This window comes from Aotus nancymaae, unplaced genomic scaffold, assembly GCF_030222135.1.
Source record: "Aotus nancymaae isolate 86718 unplaced genomic scaffold, 86718_ANA_hifiasm-v0.15.2.pri h1tg000108l, whole genome shotgun sequence".
In the NCBI taxonomy this organism is placed as follows: domain Eukaryota; kingdom Metazoa; phylum Chordata; class Mammalia; order Primates; family Aotidae; genus Aotus; species Aotus nancymaae.
In genome coordinates this window covers 27,142,186-27,161,364 of record NW_026988523.1, presented here as the reverse complement: position 1 = coordinate 27,161,364, position 19,179 = coordinate 27,142,186, and the positions used below count along the sequence as shown (strand labels likewise).

At 36.7% G+C, this 19,179-nt stretch overlaps 1 protein-coding gene across 3 annotated transcripts in view; it reads left to right on the top strand.

The window, feature by feature from the left end:
• Nucleotides 1-1,586: 1,586 nt before the first annotated feature.
• KCNT2 (potassium sodium-activated channel subfamily T member 2) overlaps nt 1,587-19,179 on the top strand; it is a 390,893-nt gene continuing 373,300 nt past the window's right edge. Inside the window, exon 1 of one of the 3 annotated variants that reach the window (XM_012444610.3) lies at nt 1,587-2,039. In XM_012444610.3, the coding sequence (XP_012300033.1) occupies nt 1,945-2,039 (95 nt within the window). In that variant the 5' untranslated portion in view covers nt 1,587-1,944. The remainder of the gene's footprint in view (nt 2,040-19,179) is intronic. The other 2 variants (XM_012444608.3, XM_012444609.3) reach the window with 2 other exon arrangements.

Below are 19,179 nucleotides of genomic sequence, written 5' to 3'. Positions count from 1 at the left end.
CACATTTATTGAAATGTGGCTATTTTGAAGGTCCTGTGCTAGAGGAAGCTAAGGCACAGGGAGACGGGAAGAGATGCAAGAAAAATGCACAGATAATCATATAGGTTATAGTAAACATTCCAGGCAAAATACTCACAGGGGTTATGAAGGGTTTAAACAAAGGAGTTCAAAGAAAGAAGGCTTCATAAGCAGCTGTAAAAACCAAGAAATCTAATGGAGGATATGCCGTTTGCGATGGGTCTGGAAGTATGAGTAGGATTTTGAAGATAGAGACAAAGGGTATATGACTTTTATTCAACTGCTATTTTTCAGGTTTCAGTAGTCATCTTATTTGATGTTACAAGTTTTGGTGATTTCTTCCTTCATTTCTAGATTTTAATAAAACTTCTGCTACATGACCTCTACTGAGGATTCATCATGCCAAATTAATCGCTATTTTCTGGATAAGTCAAATATTCTGAAAAATCACTTTGCCTCTACTTATAGCATTCTCTCTGCTTGTTTGACATTTCTTCCCTTTCCTAAAGTAGGCTGCAAATGAATACAGAAGGCTTAGTTCATTTTCAATGTCTTCCTTGACCCCCACCATGAAGAAGTGTGTGTATCTAACAGGTATTTCCAAATCTCTCTCTATGTTCTTTGATTAGTGTCTCCGGCAGTGTATCAATTGATCAAGGAATAAGCGTGTTCCTCCACACAAGCGAGAGGCTCTTGAGTAAGGGCAGGAGAAGCTGCATGTGCATCCTCGCCAGGCTGTCCGATGGTCGGTGTTCGGTCTGTACATACTCGGATGCAGGCAGTTCTTGGAGGAAAGAATGGTGAGCCCGCGCTGCGTGGTGGGGTCCCCGTAAGCAGGGTTCCCACTGAAAAGCAGACCCTGGTCTGCGGGCTCACTTCTTCCTCGGTGTGAACCGCTACCAGGAGCGGACCGAAGGCTGAGGCCAACCCGCCTGGAAGCCCACAACGCTGCTCGCAGCAGCGGCAACTCACTGCTGTATGGCCCTCAGCGCGTTTCGCGGTGCTTTCCCTGTCATCTAAACGCTTCTCTTCAGCGGCCTAAGGTGGCCCTTCATTTTTTCCCCGAGTTCAGGGAAACACCTCCCTTCTTTCAGAATGTGAGAAAAAAATGGGGTTTTCCTGGGGCTGAGAGCGGGGATTCCCCCTCCAGAAACGTGCCATTTTCCACCCCGCCCACCTGGACTGAAGGCGCGGGAGCTGGCGGCATCCAAGCCCCCGGTCCCCCTCCTGGAGAAGGGTCTAGAGCCCCGCAAGCCGCTCCTCAGCTCCCCCCATTGGCTGTCCCCGGGGCGCCCGTGCCGTCACGTGCTATGCTAATGAGGGGGCGTCTCATTGGCTGCGCCTCCCGCTGCCGCTCCGCCGGGAGACTGAGGGGAGCGCCGGGTTGGCCGCGCCTGGGGCCGAAGCCCACCTCCCCCGACTCCCGGCGGCCCTGGGCTGCGCCGGGTGCGAGCCCGCCTGAGGCAGCTGCGGCCCGCCGGCCGCCCCGGGGAGGATCCGCCACCCGCCTTTAAGGAAAGCGCTTCACCGTCCAGCGGCGCTCGCTCACACCCCTCCCTTCTTTCGAGGCACCGCGCGTCTTCTTCGGCGAAGTAACTTTTTATACCACCTCCCCCTAGTCCTGGGGACCAGAGGCGGCGCCGAGCCTGGGGGCGGTTCTTTGGCAGCGCTGATTCCTGTCAGAGCCAGACTTTTGCTCTGGGCTGGGTTTGCATCATCCCCTCACACCCTCCGGAGAGCGGAGCCGGCCCCTTTCCAGCCTTAGCTTCCGGCGGCGGCCGACCCTCCCTCCCTGCCCCTTCCCCTTCCCCGGCCCCTCTCGGCCTCGGCGTCTGCTTCGCTCCCTCGCTCTGCTCCGCAGTGTTTTCTTTCTTTCTCCCTCCTCTCCTCCATTTGTCGTTTGATGTTCCCACTCTTTGAGGAAGGATGGTTGACTTGGAGAGCGAAGTGCCCCCTCTGCCTCCCAGGTACAGGTTTCGAGATTTGCTGCTAGGGGACCAAGGATGGCAGAACGACGACAGGTGAGTGGTGTGCTCAGGCTTGCCCTGTCCATACTGCTGAAAAAAAGACGGAAATGGGAGGGCCGAGGGGGGAAAGGAGGGAGAATGGGAGACTAAGGCTGGGGGAGGAGTAAAAAGGACTCTCATTTGTCTCTCCATTTTGACTCTAGAACTGTTGCTATAGATGAGGAACTCTTTTTCTTTAGACTTTTCTTACGCTTGCAATGCATTTATTACATTCATTTGGTGCTTATTCTTTTGTCTATGTGTGCTTTTCTAGGATGTGTGTAAGGCTGGTATCAGAGGTACCGTACACGCAAATGGTATGCACTATCAGTTCCAAAAAATTTGCATTTCTTCCTTAGGGGTGGTTAATCAAACTCAAAATTGCATCCAAGTTGTTTGAAAAAGCGCATTAGAAACTTAGAATCTCCTGCATCTATTTACCTACTACTTGTCTGTGTGGTCTTGAGTAGGTGTCTACTTGCCACTGGAAATTTTATGCTGTTTAAACGTTTGGTGTTTTAGGTAGACCACTGGTTTAAATATGTAACAGGTAATTAGTGATAATGACAACCATTGCATTAGAATATACTCACTTTGAACAGATCACTCTTAACCATTATGAATAATGGTGTTTGTATAGCATGATACAACCTTTTCATAGCTAGTATATTTTTAACTGAAACAGTATATATGTCTCAAAATTGCAACTAAGTTTCAAAAGTGGAATATTTATTGTTAGCAACATATCATTTATGTGTTTTATTTATAGTGTTACTGCTTTGTACAAACTTCTGAAATTCCTCTATTTCTGTCTCATTGTTTAAAAAACGCATTTTGTATTTCAGTGCACTTAATGTTTTCTGGAATAGTCATCCCATATATCACATGCCACATTTCTTTGTTTTACAATAATACGTGTATACTAACTAGGTTCTCCACTCAATTGAAATGTTTCCTTGAAGTTTAGTTTGGTATTGATGTTCTATTTAATTATGTAAAATGTCCATTATTGGTCCAATCCAAAATCCCCTCCTCAATGACCACTGGCCAATACACTGTTTCTTTTCCTCATCCTTACAGCTCCCAGTACCAACTCCTGTCTCTACACACTGAGGATTTTATCTTGAGCATCAATTATGGGCATCTTGTCCGATCTCATATTAGTAATTTAAAGGGAGATGGATGTTTTGTAGAGGATATTTTGATTCATCCTCATATTTAGGCAAAACCACATATATTGGCTAAAAATTTAAAGAATTAATACCAATTTCTCAGTATTCTTGTAAGTGTTTGGATAAACTGAAGATAAAAAAATAATTTTTAAGTGAATTTGTAATATGAATTGTCATTTAGATAAACTGTATTAGCTTGTTTAAATGGCTTATCAAATGTAGCATGGTGTTCATAGTGACTGAATGTATATTTAGTTCAGGACCTCAGGATCATTATATAGAATAGATACCCTCTTTGTAGAAAGTCTGAGATGGATTAAACCCATAAAGCACATACGCGAGTTATAGTGATGGCAATGTTAGTTTGTTTTTAAATATATCTAAGATGTAAATTTTCATGTGGTTGCCCTCATTTTTCTAAGTATGATGCAGAAATATTTTAGTATTTAAGAATTTTGGTTAGTTGAACTTGCCTAAATGAATCACTGCTATATTAAAAAAGTTTTGCAGAATTGTTAAAATTTTATGTTATATTAAAAGGTTATGCTAGTCCAACTTTAACTTACAAAGCAGGCCACTTTTACTACCAAAATAAGTTATTAAACATTTAAAACAATCATTCAACCATTTTTAAAGATTTGGCTAATTTTGTGGCTTCATGGAAAATTAATTTTTGGTTTTGGTTCCATTTGTTGTTAATCTTTGAAGGCAAGATCCTTGGAATCAGAGAAACCCAGACTTGAGTCCTTTGCTGTTTCCTTCACTAGCTGAGTAGCCTTGGGAAAGTCCTTCAGCCATTATGAGATTCAGCAATCTTATTTTTTTATAATGGGAATAATACTATCTACCTTATAAAACTGTGACAGCAGGAAAGATGGAGAGGCACAGAACTAACTTTTAGTTGGAACTAAGTACTGCTAAGTGCTTTTACCTATGAGATATGTTATCTTAATCCCCAAACTCTGAATAGCAGGTAATTATGTTAGGCACAAGGAAACAGAAATTCTGGGAAATTAAATACTTGTCTTGGATATTATGTCTTATCTGTGTAAAGATGACTCTTCAGTTCATTGTTATTCACATCCCTCAAGAAATTCTTAGGTTCTTTTCACTTAATTTATTTGAACGTATAAGAATAATTTACAACATCTAACATGGTTTAGGTGCTCATTAAATATTAGTTCCCTTCTTCACTTCTGATTTTGTTTGCAATCCTTTTTTTTTCCATTTTTAGAATCCTAAGCTAATATGTAGTAGGTAAAGTCGTCGTCTTTGTCTTTAATATGGTGACAAATTCCTCTTTGCTATTAAGCCTGAATAGCAATCTGATGCTACCCAGTTATCTTCTTGGACTCAATTCCTGTAGAGTTGAGGAGGAAGCACTCTTTCATGTGGGAGTAGGTAGATCATTTCCAACAACAGATACATTTAGTGCTCTGCCCATATTCTCAAAGCAACTTTCTTTGAACACCTTCTGCATGAGGTTTCCTCCCCACCACCAGCCTCAGGAGCACACAAGTCCTGCTTGGAGAACAAGCTAGAGTGTCACTGAGTAAATAGGCTGTTGTTGAATCAGTACTTTAGCTTCCTTACTCCTTAGCTTGGATAATTCTGGAGCATATTCTACATGGTGTCCAAGGGGACTGAGCTGTACTTGTTCACAGTGATAACTGGCTTAATACTGCAAGCTTTATTGGCTTCTGGCCCTCTCCTCCCCTACTGGTATGTTATTTGTGATCAATTCCCAAATAAACTGTTTTTGTTGCAATCCTATCTCAAAGTCACCTGGGAGAATCTGAATCAAGATAGCTGTCTTCTGGATCTAGAGAGTTACATCCTTGTAATTATGGGGGAATTGTGTTCCAAATGTGGGAACGTAAACACTTTCTACCTTGCTCCTCACTTTAAGAATTTCAAGCTCCATCTTAGGTCGTAGTTGACTGGTATGTGAAAATAAATGAAGCATATGATAGATGCTCAAATGGGTGTTGTTAAAGACATAATATTGATGGGCCTATTATGACATACAAATTTTGTATTCCATACCATAGATTTTCTGTGAACCAACTTTGGATAAGTAGGTCACCTAAATTTATATTGTGCCACCTTTTGTGTAGGTAAAAACACATGCACATACACTGGCATAATGTACATGTAAATAGTGTATATGTAACAGATCTGCATTGCTTTTGTAATGTATGTACAATATTGTGTATTGTATGCTAAAAATTGTATATTGTTATGTAATGCATCATATATTACAAATATGTGATGAATAATATATATTATATGTAATTAATATATATATATGCATATTATTTTAATGCCATCCTTAGATAATTGCTTCTCTCTCATTTGCATTCTGATATCCTTTTCTGAGTAGGACATATGGGAATAGGGTTAGACACAGCAGTGCAGATAATTTAGCACATGGATAACACTACTGTGAGGCCACGAAATAAATTTGAGAGTTGCTAAATGAGAGTATTGCTTATGCGTAGAGATGTCTTTTATATATATGATGCACACTTATTTGTTTGGTATCCTGAGTAAAAACCAAAAATCTAATTCAAGTGGTTTGTGTGGTATGCCTTTAATGGAGTTTTATTCATTCAGTTAATATTTGAATACTTGCTATGTCTCAGAGCCCCGTTATGTTAGGTTTTCGGACAAATGTAGAAAGGAATACGAAATAGTGCTTGGTCTGGAGGTGGTCACAGATATGATAAGAGGTTAATTCCCCCTAGAATATTGACAGTATTGTTTATGTTATGATAATGCCCTTATAGAATTTCTGTTTTAAGACTGTCAAGAAGATTCTGTACCATTTGTAGAAAGGTTATTCAGCATTTGCTTGAAAATAAAGTAGCTGAAGTTACATATTAGAGATGGCTGAAGGTATTCAGTATTCAATATTCAGCTCTTGGCACCAAGCCATTCTCCTGCCTTGGCCTCCCAAAGTGCTGGGATTATAGGTGTGAGCCACTGCTCCAAGCCTGTTTTCTGTTTTAATATTTCTATGATTCACAAAACAATAAAGATTTAGAGCATTCTCCTGCAGTTAAAAACTGATAAGTTACAGATTTTAAAAGTTGTCAGACAGTTATACAAACTGTCTCCTCTTTCATCATGATTTAGTAATTTTAAACTTTGGAACACAATGCACTTAATGTGAATAAATGGTCACAATTCCAATTACTGTTAATGGAAAATTCTCAGTTGTGGCCATAGAAGAGAATGTCATTTATTTAATTAAGACCATTCTAGTTTTCGATACTCAGGTGACTTGTTTCAAATCCAGCAATTTCAAATTTATCTTTTTATTTTATAGGCGACCTTTAGAAGTAATTCAAGCAAGTTACCTAATGCATTGTAGTTAAAATGTTAAATGATTTGGACATAGTACAAGTCAATCAATTATCAGTTTCAGAGGTATTTTTAAAAATAGAAAAATATCTCAGCGTTTGTAATATGTGTAATTTTAGATATACACTGCAAAATATATTGCTTTACATAATCAAATTCAGTTGTGAGAATGGGTTTTGGATTGGCATATTAAACATTTTTTTAATTACCAATTTTTTACCCTGTAGTGAATTATATATTATTTTGAAAAGCAGCCATTTATTATAAAATATTTATTCTAAGTTTTAAGTTCAGGTTAGTAAAGACAATTTTAAATTTTTGAGTGCTATTAAAAGGAATGCAACATTATTTTTACTGTTTAATCAGATAGCAGAATCAACTATGCATAATGCCTAATTAAATATGCAGATACAATATCTACAAAAATGATTTAAGCATTTATTGTTAGGAAGAGTTTAGACAATCCTGTGTTTCTTATCAATATCAACTATATTAATAAAAATATCGGCAAAAAAGGCAATAGAAAATTAGAAACTATATAGGGTTATACTTAAAATGCTGAGAAAAATGTGTTATTTAATAATTACTGTTTTTCAATCATTACTGGGAATTCAGATATCAATATTTTATATAAAACACACAGAGTTCTTTTCTTTTGACCAACTCTTATAAATAAAATTGAAATGTGGCTTTTTGAATTACTGATACTTTAAGGTTTGATTCAATTTAACAGTTATCATATATCCACTTTCTATATTTGGTTATGTATTAGGAGTACTTCTTCAAATGACTTAATCACTTGCCTGGGGCTCCACTTCCGAGTACTATCACATTCAGAATTATGTTCCAATATGTGAATTTTTGGGGACACCAACATTGAGACCATAGCAATCAATCATTTTGTCATTGATGGTTCATCTGTTTTTATTAGAGTATTTATGTATTGCCAATGTCATATTATTTATTATGCACCGTGCTTGTCTAAGTTATCTTTAATAAAGCAAAAAGCAATATTTTTTACAGTGAAACTTAACCAATTGCTTTATATACTTACAATTTGAAATTAAGTTAACTTGCCCTTTTTCTGAGCAATATTTAATGTTAAGCAATATCCTTCATCAAGATGTCTTTTAAACAAATCCTTTTCTTTTGAGTTTTAAATTTGTAATTAAAATTTTCTCTGCCAAAGCAATCAAAACAATAAATAATGATCCAGAAAGACAATTATTTTTACTCTTTGACAATCCTTGATTGGATATGGGATTTTTTTAATGGGTCATAGAAGAAAATCCTTTTCACAGCGATCTTAATCATCAGCAATCTAGTTGTAATTTAAGTAACAGAAGTTACTCATCTGCTGAACTTCTTTTTGAGATTATGATGGATATGAATGTCAGGCATATTACCAAAGAAATAAGACTTTTAGATAAAATATTTGGAAGAAAAATGCAGTATGGGGCAATTTATCTTTTATATTGTTTTGTAATCTCACATGGCAAATCTTAAAAAAATGAGGTAGGCTAATATGCAGGGTCAGAGAATTGGTATGATTGCTATAAAATTGGTGAAACATCATCATAATAAGCGGATTAAAATAATCACTATATCAGTAGAGCCATTTCTATTTTTGCTAAATAACGTCTCCCTACAGAAACTTCTGACAATTGTGGATATATTGGTCTTTATCCTTTCAAAATTTAAATGATAGCCTGTAGAAACCCTTAATAGCATTGGTATCATTCTTTCACAGACATTAAACACCTACTAATTATCAAGAAACACACTAAGCACTAGGGATAAAATTGTGAGCAAAACAGACTTAGTTCAGATGTGACTGATTTTACAGTAGTGGAAACAGATATTATATTTAAAAATACGTACATAAACTTAATTATAGTTGTGCTAGGCTATAAAGGAGAATTTCGCAATGTCATGAGAGAGCATGACTGATGAGTCTAGTATGGCAGATGAGATGGTGGTCTGGGGAAAATTTTCAAAGAAATGTGCTGAGATCAAGGTCTAAGGATGAGTAGATGTTAATAGATTAAATGGGAAAATAATATTTCATGCTAAGGAGGAGCTTGCCTAAAAGGCCAGTGTTGGGAGAGAGTGAGGGATTTTCAAGGAACTGAGGAAAGTTTGAAAGTATGGATCTGGAGTTCAAGAGACCAAACTAGAAAAGCACTTACAGAAGAGAAAGGTGGGCCTGGAGCACTGACACAATTTCATCCTTGATACACAGTCAAAATTGGTTGGGTGGGGTTGTAGACAGTAGGATACAAGTGAAGGTCAGGGACTTTAAGTCGCTTCTCATCTTGAGTGTTTTGTAGGGTAGAGATGGATAAGCAGAGCCAGAAACTTCTTTTGAAGTGGAAGTGCTGGCCTGGGCACTGTGGCTGACGCCTGTAATCCCAGCACATTGGGAGGCCAAGGTGGGCAGATCACAAGGTCAGGGGTTCAAGACCAGCTTGACCAACATGGTGAAACTCCATCTACTAAAAATACAAAAATTAACTGGACATGGTGGCACGCCTATAATTCCAGCTACTCAGGAGACTGAGGCAGGAGAATTGCTTCAACCCGGGAGGTGGAGGTTGCAGTGAGCTGAGATTGCGCCACTGAACTCCAGCATGGGTGACAGAGCAAGACTGCCTCAAAATCAAAAAGTGGAAGTGCTGGTGGTATGTGAAGTTTTAAAGGTATCAGCAAATAACCAAACATAATGAATAAAAAAGTTGTAAATATTGAGCATAGATAATGTTTTACTATTGGAATTAAATAAAATACAGAACACTGGTAATCTGTCAAACATGCAGTATAATCCATATCAAGTATTGATATCTAATATACCTGTATTACTAATAATTATTGTGCTTCATAACGTAGAAACCAAGAAATTTACCACATTATTATAATCATGTTTTACTTTGTCAACCAAATGGCATCATTAGTTTTTTGTTGCCTAAAACAATCATTTAGTAGTGACAACTTTTCTGATACTATGTATTATGTCACTGTAGTTTTCTGTATTAAGCACTCATGTAATAAAAACAAAAACTTTGTGGTCTTAGGAGCTGAGATTTCTTCTCCTGCCTTGCAGCCAACCACCTCCATCCCTCCAGCTTGCAGCTTTGTTTATGTGTATTTGGCCTCATAGCTTGTCACAGCCTCTGAGTATTGGTGGACCCTAAGCCACTGGGATATTTCATTGCATGCCTCTCATGTGGAAGAGTGATCATGTACATGCTTACAGCAGATGAATAGAAAAGTACGCTCCATGGAGGCCACAAAACACCATAAAATGATGTTAGATTCTCTGTAACTGGTCATGTAAAAGTAGAGGAGTGAAATAGAAATTTCTGACCTTGACTCCTTAATATAGGTACAACCAGAACAAGCTGACTTATACGTAAGGTCTTAGATGTAGTATGATTTCAAAGTAAGGAGGACCCACTGCACATACTTGGGAAAATAAATCATTAATGAGATGAAATAAGTTAGTGCACCAGTGGTATTAGACTTATTTGTCTCTCTTGACTGGGAAGTGGAGATGGCTTTGGAGTTTGGAGGTAAAGAGGTGAGAACCTGGAAAGCCTTAGTCACCTGAAAGAAATAGGGAAAAATATGCTCTTGGATGTGAAGGAGAAGATAATCAGCAAAAGAGGGAGACCAAGGACAGTGAGACTTCTCTCCACAATTATGCCTTGGATCGAATGTATTTATCTTCATCTTTTCTGAGAAATAGAAGCAGTGAAGGAAAACAAACAAACCCAATTGTCAAGCATGGCTGATGTGTAGGGACAATCGCTGGCAGTACATCTCCAACTTTTTGACCTCTTTCCTCTCTAGAGTCTTAGCTGTACCTCTCTTCCAATCAGTGCTTTAGTAGTCTCAGCACTACTGCAATTATCCCACAGCTTTACAGGGTGAGAATCATATCCCTCTGTGTATGCATTCCTTGAATTCAGAGTTATATTACTTCCAATTTTCACAGTATGTAACTATGGGTAAGAAATGGACTTGGCATATAAAGCCAGGAAACAGTAAATCTAAGAAGTAGCAAACTGCTTGTTCTTTCTTGGCTTTCTTGCACTGGACTTACACAGAATCATAATGATGAATTGTTATTACAAGGGCACACTTAGCCCGTCTTGTAAATCACTCTGTGAACAGGGATAAAAGCGGATTAACACATTTCAACCTCATTTAACTCCCTGTGGGAAAGCGTGTAGATTGTCCACATATTACAAACAACTAGTTGTTAACAACAGGGGCCAGATGTCTAGTTTAATAATGGACAGCCTGCTGTCTCACGTCTGTCAAAAACTGAACTACTACTCTGTCCCCTAGGGATCAGATAGGGTGATCAGCAAGCTGCACAGGTTCCATTAAGGAGTGATGGTAATGACTTCCCTCACTGCCACACCATGTGGTGATTACATTGGCAAATTATAGATGGAAGCTTTCAGTATTTTGTTTCTATTTCTTACCTTTCTCTGATCAAAGGAGTTTATGTGCTATGTCATCCATTTCCAATAAAAATGCAGAAGATTAAGTGAAAATGTATGATAATATTGAATATAGTATTTATCGTAACATCAGAGAACATTTACCAAGTGCTTAGCATGTGTCAAACATTTTTCTAGGCATGTTACATGTATTACTTTATTTAATCTTTATTCCAATTCTGAGAAATTCTGTTATTTTTTCCATTTTACAAATGAATCACCCAAGGTACAGAAATATATAACTTGTTCCAAGTCACATAACCTGTAAGAGGTAACTAGAATCTAATTATTATGCTTACTCACAATGTTTACAACATACACAAATGTGATTTAATGCTATTTAAGTAATAGGAAGAATAAAATGCAAACAAATTTAAAGGCTTTTGAAGTTTGAAAAATCATATAGTTCTTGTATCCCCATAGGCCACTGTTACATTGATTTGCTCAAAATGAATGTTAGGAAATTTTTGAAGTTGGTCCTATTTTCTGAAAGAAAACCTTTTTTTTCTCTAGATATAGAGCATAGTTCTTTGACAGTCTGGAGAAAGTAGAATGAAATGGAAAATTCTCAAACAAACTAAGGCAACAGTTTTATTTGTGTGTGTATGGGGGTATAGGTTATTGTTGATTGATTGATTGAAGTGGGGTAAAGGTAATTAGTATCTCAGGAACAAAATAAAAACAGTTGTTTAGCAGAATGGTTAATATGAAAAAGCAGGTGAATAATAAATGAATCCTGAGCGTGTATCAATCAAAAAGGCATCATGTAAGATCAAATAGTTAACTTACTAAGACTGTTTTAAAATGTCCATTTGGGATGCATTGGCCAGAGTCATCCATTTCTTTGCTACTTTAGTTAATCCACAATGATTTTCTTTTCTTTTTTTTATTTTTTTTTGTATAGCTAGGTGGGTTTTTTTTTTTTTCGATATTTTTCTCAGTAGGACTTTAGGATTTCCTGTTTATACTTCTATTTCCTAGAGTATTTGTACCTGTGTGAAATTGATTTCTTTCTCAACACCGTACTGGTGACGTTGAAAACACTATACAGAGATGTTATGAAATTTACATATTGTAAGGTGAAGTTACTTGATTTAGGGCTAAGCTTAGCACTTAGACCTACTTATTAGTATGTTTTGCCTATTCTAAAGAAGATTTGCAGTGGTTCACAGAAATTCATGCAATAGCATAGAATAAATAGAAAGGACAACAGAATGAAAAGATAATAAGGGAAAAAACCAAGTTAGGTGTATGTAGAGTTGGTACATAGTATGAATTCCATGAATTTCTTTGTATTTACTGGAGATGGTTGCAAAGTTAGCCAGAGCAAAGAAGAGGGCGTGATCAGTTTCATAAGAACTAGTAGTTAAGGAGAAACACAACTTTCCTTGGGGCTCAAATTTAAAGGAAATTTCTCCTGTGAATCTTTGATTAGTTAGTGTACAGTATCCTTATTTACTCTTCTATCATAAAATAGCAAATTTCATAAGACATATTACATTCTCACTACCTGGTACAGATATAACTAGAGAGAATTATTCACTTACAGTAGATCTATGGGACACACCCAGTACTGTATTTCAGGCATATCCCCTGGGCCAAAAAAAAAAAAAGCACATGAGGTTACTGATGGATTATGTCTTTCATATAATCTTCCTTAAAAACCTTTTTTTAGTATAGATGGCATTGATTAATAATAAAGATGCAAAGAGATTGAAGGTACATTCTTTGTTGAGAACCTGATATGTAAATGTAGTCAATAATAGAATGGCTGTCCTTTGATGGAGAATACTAGAATTCTAACCAAAACACAAGCCTGAATTGTGTTTGTTCTCACCTCTTTACCTATATTGGACTAATTAATTAATTTTCTTTTTCCACAAGTTCCCAAAGTGGATATGCAATTTAATGTTCCATTAAGACTTTGTAAGGGCTGGGTAGGGTGGCTCTTGCCTGAATCCCAGCACTCTAGGAGGCCAAGGCAGGCAGATCACTTGAGTCCAGGAGTTCTAGATCAGCCTAGGCAAAATGGCAAAACCCCATCACTACAAAAAATACAAAAAATTAGCCAGGTGTGGTGGTGTGTGCTGTAGTCCCAGTGTCTCAGGAGGCTGAGGTAGGAGGATCGCTTGAGCTTGGGTGGTCAAGGCTGCAATAAGCTGTGATCACATGATCGCACTCCAGAGCAAGACCCTGTATCCAAAAAAAAAAGACTTTGCAAGAATCCTGAATTTGGTTGTTAGTATAGCCCTATATAGCCAGTCATCTCATATTCATGGGTTTTGCATCTGTGGATTTAACCAATCATGGAGGGAAATGATTTTTTAAAAACAAATAATCCCATCAAAAAGTGGGCAAAGGACATGAATAGACAATTCTCAAAAGATGATGCACAACCAGCCAACAAACATGAAAAAATGCTCAACATCACTAATTATCAGGGAAATGCAAATTAAAACCACAGTGTGATACTGCCTTGCTCCTACAAGAATGGCCATGATTACGAAGTCAAAAAACAATAAATGTTGGCATGAATGTGGTGAAAAGGGACTTCTTTTCCTATGAGTAGGTACCCAGTAGTGTGATTGCTAGATCAAATGGTAGTTCAACTTTTAATTTTTTGAGGAATCTCCATACTGTTTTCCACAGTGGCTGTAGTAATTTATATTCCCACCAGCGGTGTAAAAGCGTTCCCTTTTCACCACATCCATGCCAACATTTATTGTTTTTTGACTTCATAATCATGGCCATTCTTGTAGGAGTAAGGTGGTACCACATTTTGGTTTTAATTTTCATTTCCCTGATAATTAGTGATGTTGAGCATTTTTTCATGTTTGTTGGCTGTTTGTGCATCTTCTTTTGAGAATTGTCTCTCTATCTCTCTGTATATATACATATATATAAAACATAACAAGGAACAAAATAATGTCTTTTGGAGCAACTTAGTTGGAGCTGGCAGCCATTATTCTAAGTGAAATAACTCAGGAATGTAAAACCAAACATCATATGTTCTCACTTTTAAGTGAAAGCTAAGCTATGAGGATGCAAAGGCATGAGAATGATACAATGGACTTTGGGGACTCAAGGGGGAAGACTGGAAGGGACAGTGAGGGATAAGAGACTATATATTGTGTATAGTGTTCACTACCCAGGTGATGGGTGCACTAAAATGTCAGAAATCACCACTAAAGCACTTATCCACATAACTAGAAACTACCTGTACCCCAAAAACTATTGAAATAAAAATAAATATAAAAAAACTGCTACAAAAAATACAAATAGAAAGCCAGTACAGTATTACAACTATTTACATAGCATTTGCATTGTACTAGGTATTATAAGTAATCTAGATTTATACTTGATAGGAGTGTATGATTAAGTTATATGCAAACACTATGTCATTTTATATCAGAGATTTGAGCATTTGTGGGTTTTAGTATCCCCAGGGGTCCTAGAACCAGTGTCCTCTAAATACCAAGGGATAACTTTATATATACATAGATAGAAATATATATAAAGCACATGACTACTGTAGCCAACTTCTGGTTGCTAAGTAATGGATATTATATGAATAAACTCAAAGTAGTGCAGCTTTTTAATTTATCTGTCAACATTAATATCATAAGTATTTCAATTATAGTGAATTAATATCATTACTTCATTAATATCAATTAAATCATTAATATCAATATAATTTCAAGTCTCCATTTCAAAAATTTACAGTAGTTTTATACTGTTTTTTCAAATTGCTTCCTTAAATAGATATTGAGTAAGCTCCACCTATTCTTTCTTGGTACAATTTCATCCTATCTTACTTCAATTACTGCAGCACTTGCCAGCATGCTTAATTATTCCAGATCTGTTTTATGCACCCTATCTCCAATAATCTTCAGTACCTAACTTGAGCCTCAGTCAACCCATGTATTTTCATCAGTCTTCTTAAACATGATTTTACCATATCATGTTCACATTTAAAAACCTATGGTGTGTCATTAATGCTATTTATTTGAAATTTAAACTGCTCAGCTCAACATTCAAAGCTCTTTATTGACTTTTCTTCCTAAAATGCTTTTTGAAATTTAATCTGTGTATTTATTCACAGAAATCATCCCTCTTTTCACAAGCTGATATCTGCTTCAGTGACTTTGCTTGTGTCATACCATGATCTGAGGCTGGTATCATGTCACCCCCCTTTCATCACTAGACTCTAAATTGGATGCAATACCAGAGTTATTAATGACATTTTGAAATCACTCTGATTACTCCATATATTCTGTGCCATTATTTTGTTTTATATTTATGCTTGTATTTTTGAAGGTGTAACATAAATTTCTAGTGGTAAAGCTATGTCTTTCATTTTGGATCCTCCTGCGTTATTTAACACAAGTAGTCTATACAAAGACTCCAAGAATTTTAATCTGTAATATAAGGAAGATATTGCCAAAAGAAAAAGAAATAAGTCACAGCTATAAATACATAGGGTACCACATATATATTATGTGTGTTATTATAATAAAAATAAGGACTCATTTAAATTAAAAACTTTATCACCCTTAGAAGCAAAATAGTTTTTAATGCTTGTTCTAAGCCTAGGTTTTGAAGTTTAAGATATTTGACTTGAAAATGTCTTTCCCACATCTAATTTAATATTCACAAGGAGCTTTCCTGTGGAAATAGCAAAGTAGAATGTGCTTCAGTCCATAATTCATACTGTGATGGTTCAAATGACTGTTAAAGTGAATTCTGAAATTTACATAGGGAACTGCTCAGTGAAAACCATCAATCTGCTTGACAGCCAGCAGTGCCATTTTCCAAGGGACATGTGGAGATGTTGTAAATGATCAACTCCATCTCATACTCAGATAGGTAGTGGTAGTAATACAGAATTGAGATGAATGGTATTGAATTCTTGTGTATGTTTTGGTTCTCTGTAAAAATCTTTTTCTTTTCCTTATTGAGAAACACTGCTTATAATAGTTTAGGGTCTGTTTAGTTTTGCAGTGTTGGTATGAATAAAGAGTGATTTTCTTGAAGCATAAAAAGTATGTGAAATACATCTGTGACCTGTACCTAAACAACATGTTCTAAGACTTCGAATAGAAGATATGTCATTCCAAAACATGTATATTTCTATTATTATTCTGTGTACAAAGTCAGATTGCACATATACTAATATATATGTGCATATAGCACATATATATTAATATATAACTTGATAGCACATATATTAATATATAACTTTCTAATTATAGACAAATATAGCTATATATTTAATATGTTTACTTCTACATATTTATATATTTAAAATATTTTTATATTAAATATATTTATATATAGTTAGACAGTTATACATTAATATATGTCCTATAAATATAAATATATATATACAGTTAGAAAGAGTGATGATTTTATATATATGTGTGTGTGTATATATATACACATATCTTTTTTATTTTTGATACCCATTAACCATCCCCACGTCCTCCCCCACCACTTACACACTGTCCTCCCAGCCTCTGGTAACCATTCTTCTACTTTCTGTCTTTATGAGTTCAATTGTTTTGATTTTTGGATCCCATAAATAAGTGAGAACATGTCATGTCTTATTTTATTTAACATGATGACCTCCAGTTCCATCTATGTTGTTGCAAATGACAGAATCTCATTATTTTTTTATGGCTGAATAGTACACCATTGTGTATATGTACCACATTTTCTTTATTCATTTGTCTGTTGAGGGACATGGGTTGCTTCTTGTGCTGCAACAAACATAGGCATGAAAAGCACTTTTGATTTACTTCCCTCCTTCTCTCTTCTTTGAGTACCAGAAAGAAGCTTGTAATACATTTCTTTACATGTGAAGCTTTACTGCCACATCGAAGATGGGAAAGATAATCTAGTTACTTACAGAAACATATAATTAAATGTATGCCTAAAAACACTAATTAAAATTTTTATTATTGTTTGCTCTGACTTGCTGATTCCATTTTTCCTACAGTATATTTCATGTAATATCTCATTCTAGTAAACTTTTAGAATGAAGCTAGGGGACAGCTCCTCTATGCATCCCAAATTGTTTTCAAATTTAACTTAATCCTGCTACCATGTGAGGTGGGATAATGTGAGAGAAGTACTTGAAGGATATGATCCCACACTTACGGTACCCTTGACCTTATATTGTACTGGATAGATAAGACGTATGAAATCACATTATGCAAGTTCGAATGTGGTACAAAGGAAGGTACTATGAGAACAGTGGAGCTTTGCATTCTTGGAATATTGCAGGTCACTCCACATTGCCCTGTAATACGTTGATTAATGAGTCTTCAGAATGCAGTCTTCTTTTAAAAGACATCATTTTATCATATAGGTGTTGAGGAAGTCTTGGTGTTTTTGATGCTGGGGTGGTATATGATAACTGTGTTAGTCTGTTTGCATTGCTATAAAGGAATACCTGAGGCTGGGTAATTTATAAAGAGATTAATTTTGGCTCACGGTTCTTCAGGCTGTACAAGCATGGCACTGTCATCTTTTTCTGGTGAGGGCCTCAGAAAGCTTCCACTTATTGTGGAAGTTGTAAAGGAGGAGCTTGCATGTCACATGGCAAGAGAGGGAGCAAGAGAGAAAGGAGGTGCCAGGCTTCTTGGAACAACCAACTTTCTTGTGAATTCAGAGTGAGAACACACTCATTGTAGTGAGGACTGCACCACGTCATTCATAAGGGATCTGCCCTCATGACCCAAACACCTCCCTTACCCCCACCTTCAACACTGGGGATCTCCTTGTGTGTGTGTGTGTGTGTGTGTGTGTGTGAGATTCTCATGCTTCAGCCTCCTGAGAACCTGGGAGTACAGGTGCATGCCACTATGTCTGGCTAATTTTTCTATCTTTTTGTAGGGACAGAGTTTCGCCATGTTGCCCAAGCTAGTCTTGAACTCCTGGCCTCAAGTGATCCACCTGCCTCATCCTCCCAAAGTCCTGGGATTACAGGCATAAGCCACTGCATGCGGCCTGGGATCTCTTTTCAACATGAGATTTGGAGGGGGTGTAACATCGCAACCATATCAATAAATAAGAGATTATACCTATAAGATGTGGTTGAGGTGAACTTTATGTTACTGTGAAGTAACATGAAAATATCAATTTAGAAACAGGATCTTTTTTCATTGAAAATGTTAAAGTAGATTAACCATCAGGATTTGTGAGTGATGGAGCCCTTGCCCACCCCAAACCTCTTCACCAAAAAGTTATTTTCACCTGGAGGAACATGTCCTACATTATCTAGAAGGACAGTGAAGAAAAGAATGAGGATAGTGCCAGGGTTTGGGAGGGAACAGGAAAGCAAAGATCTGGAGGAAGAGTGCGGGCTTGGGGCTCTCATCTGAAACCTGGCCTCCATTGCAGTGACCATTATACTATTTCTCTTCTTTAAAGCAAGCTACCTCATAATTTGAATCTGTTCTGCTTATTAACAAATACTATCTATTAGTGGCTGGCATCTGTTGATCACTTGAGGCAGATGTGAGATTTGGTTCTATATGGTTCTTTTTTCCCCTTAATCTTTTGTATTTTTGCTTATTTGTCATATTTTAAATGCCTTATGTGAAGAGGAGCTATACTTGGTCAAGTATGGAAAAAGTAAAGATTAACAAGTAGCAGTATACTTAGGTTTATTCCTTTCAATATCTGCCTTAACATTTTAGTGATTTCCCAAAGACTAGAGGGCCACAGTATTTTTACTTTTTATTTATTTTTTTATTCATATAAATTAAAGGGATACAAGTGCAGTTTTGTTGCAGGGATATACTGTGTAGTGGCAAAGTCTTCGCTTTTATGCAACTAAAACCTGAATAATGTATATTGTACTCTACACACTATTTTTAAAATAACAATGGCCACAAAAATGTGTTCTCTGGTGTCAGAATAAAGAAAGCAAGAGGAAAGTCAGAGTCATTTTGTTTAAAAAATAGCATTTAGAAGGTTTGTAGGAGTACATTTTAGGTGATGCTTGGTAAAAATTGATTTAGAAATCTATATGTGTAAATTTAAAAACTCTTAATGAAATGGGATGAGTATGATAGACTGTGTGTTCAATAACTGACAGAATGA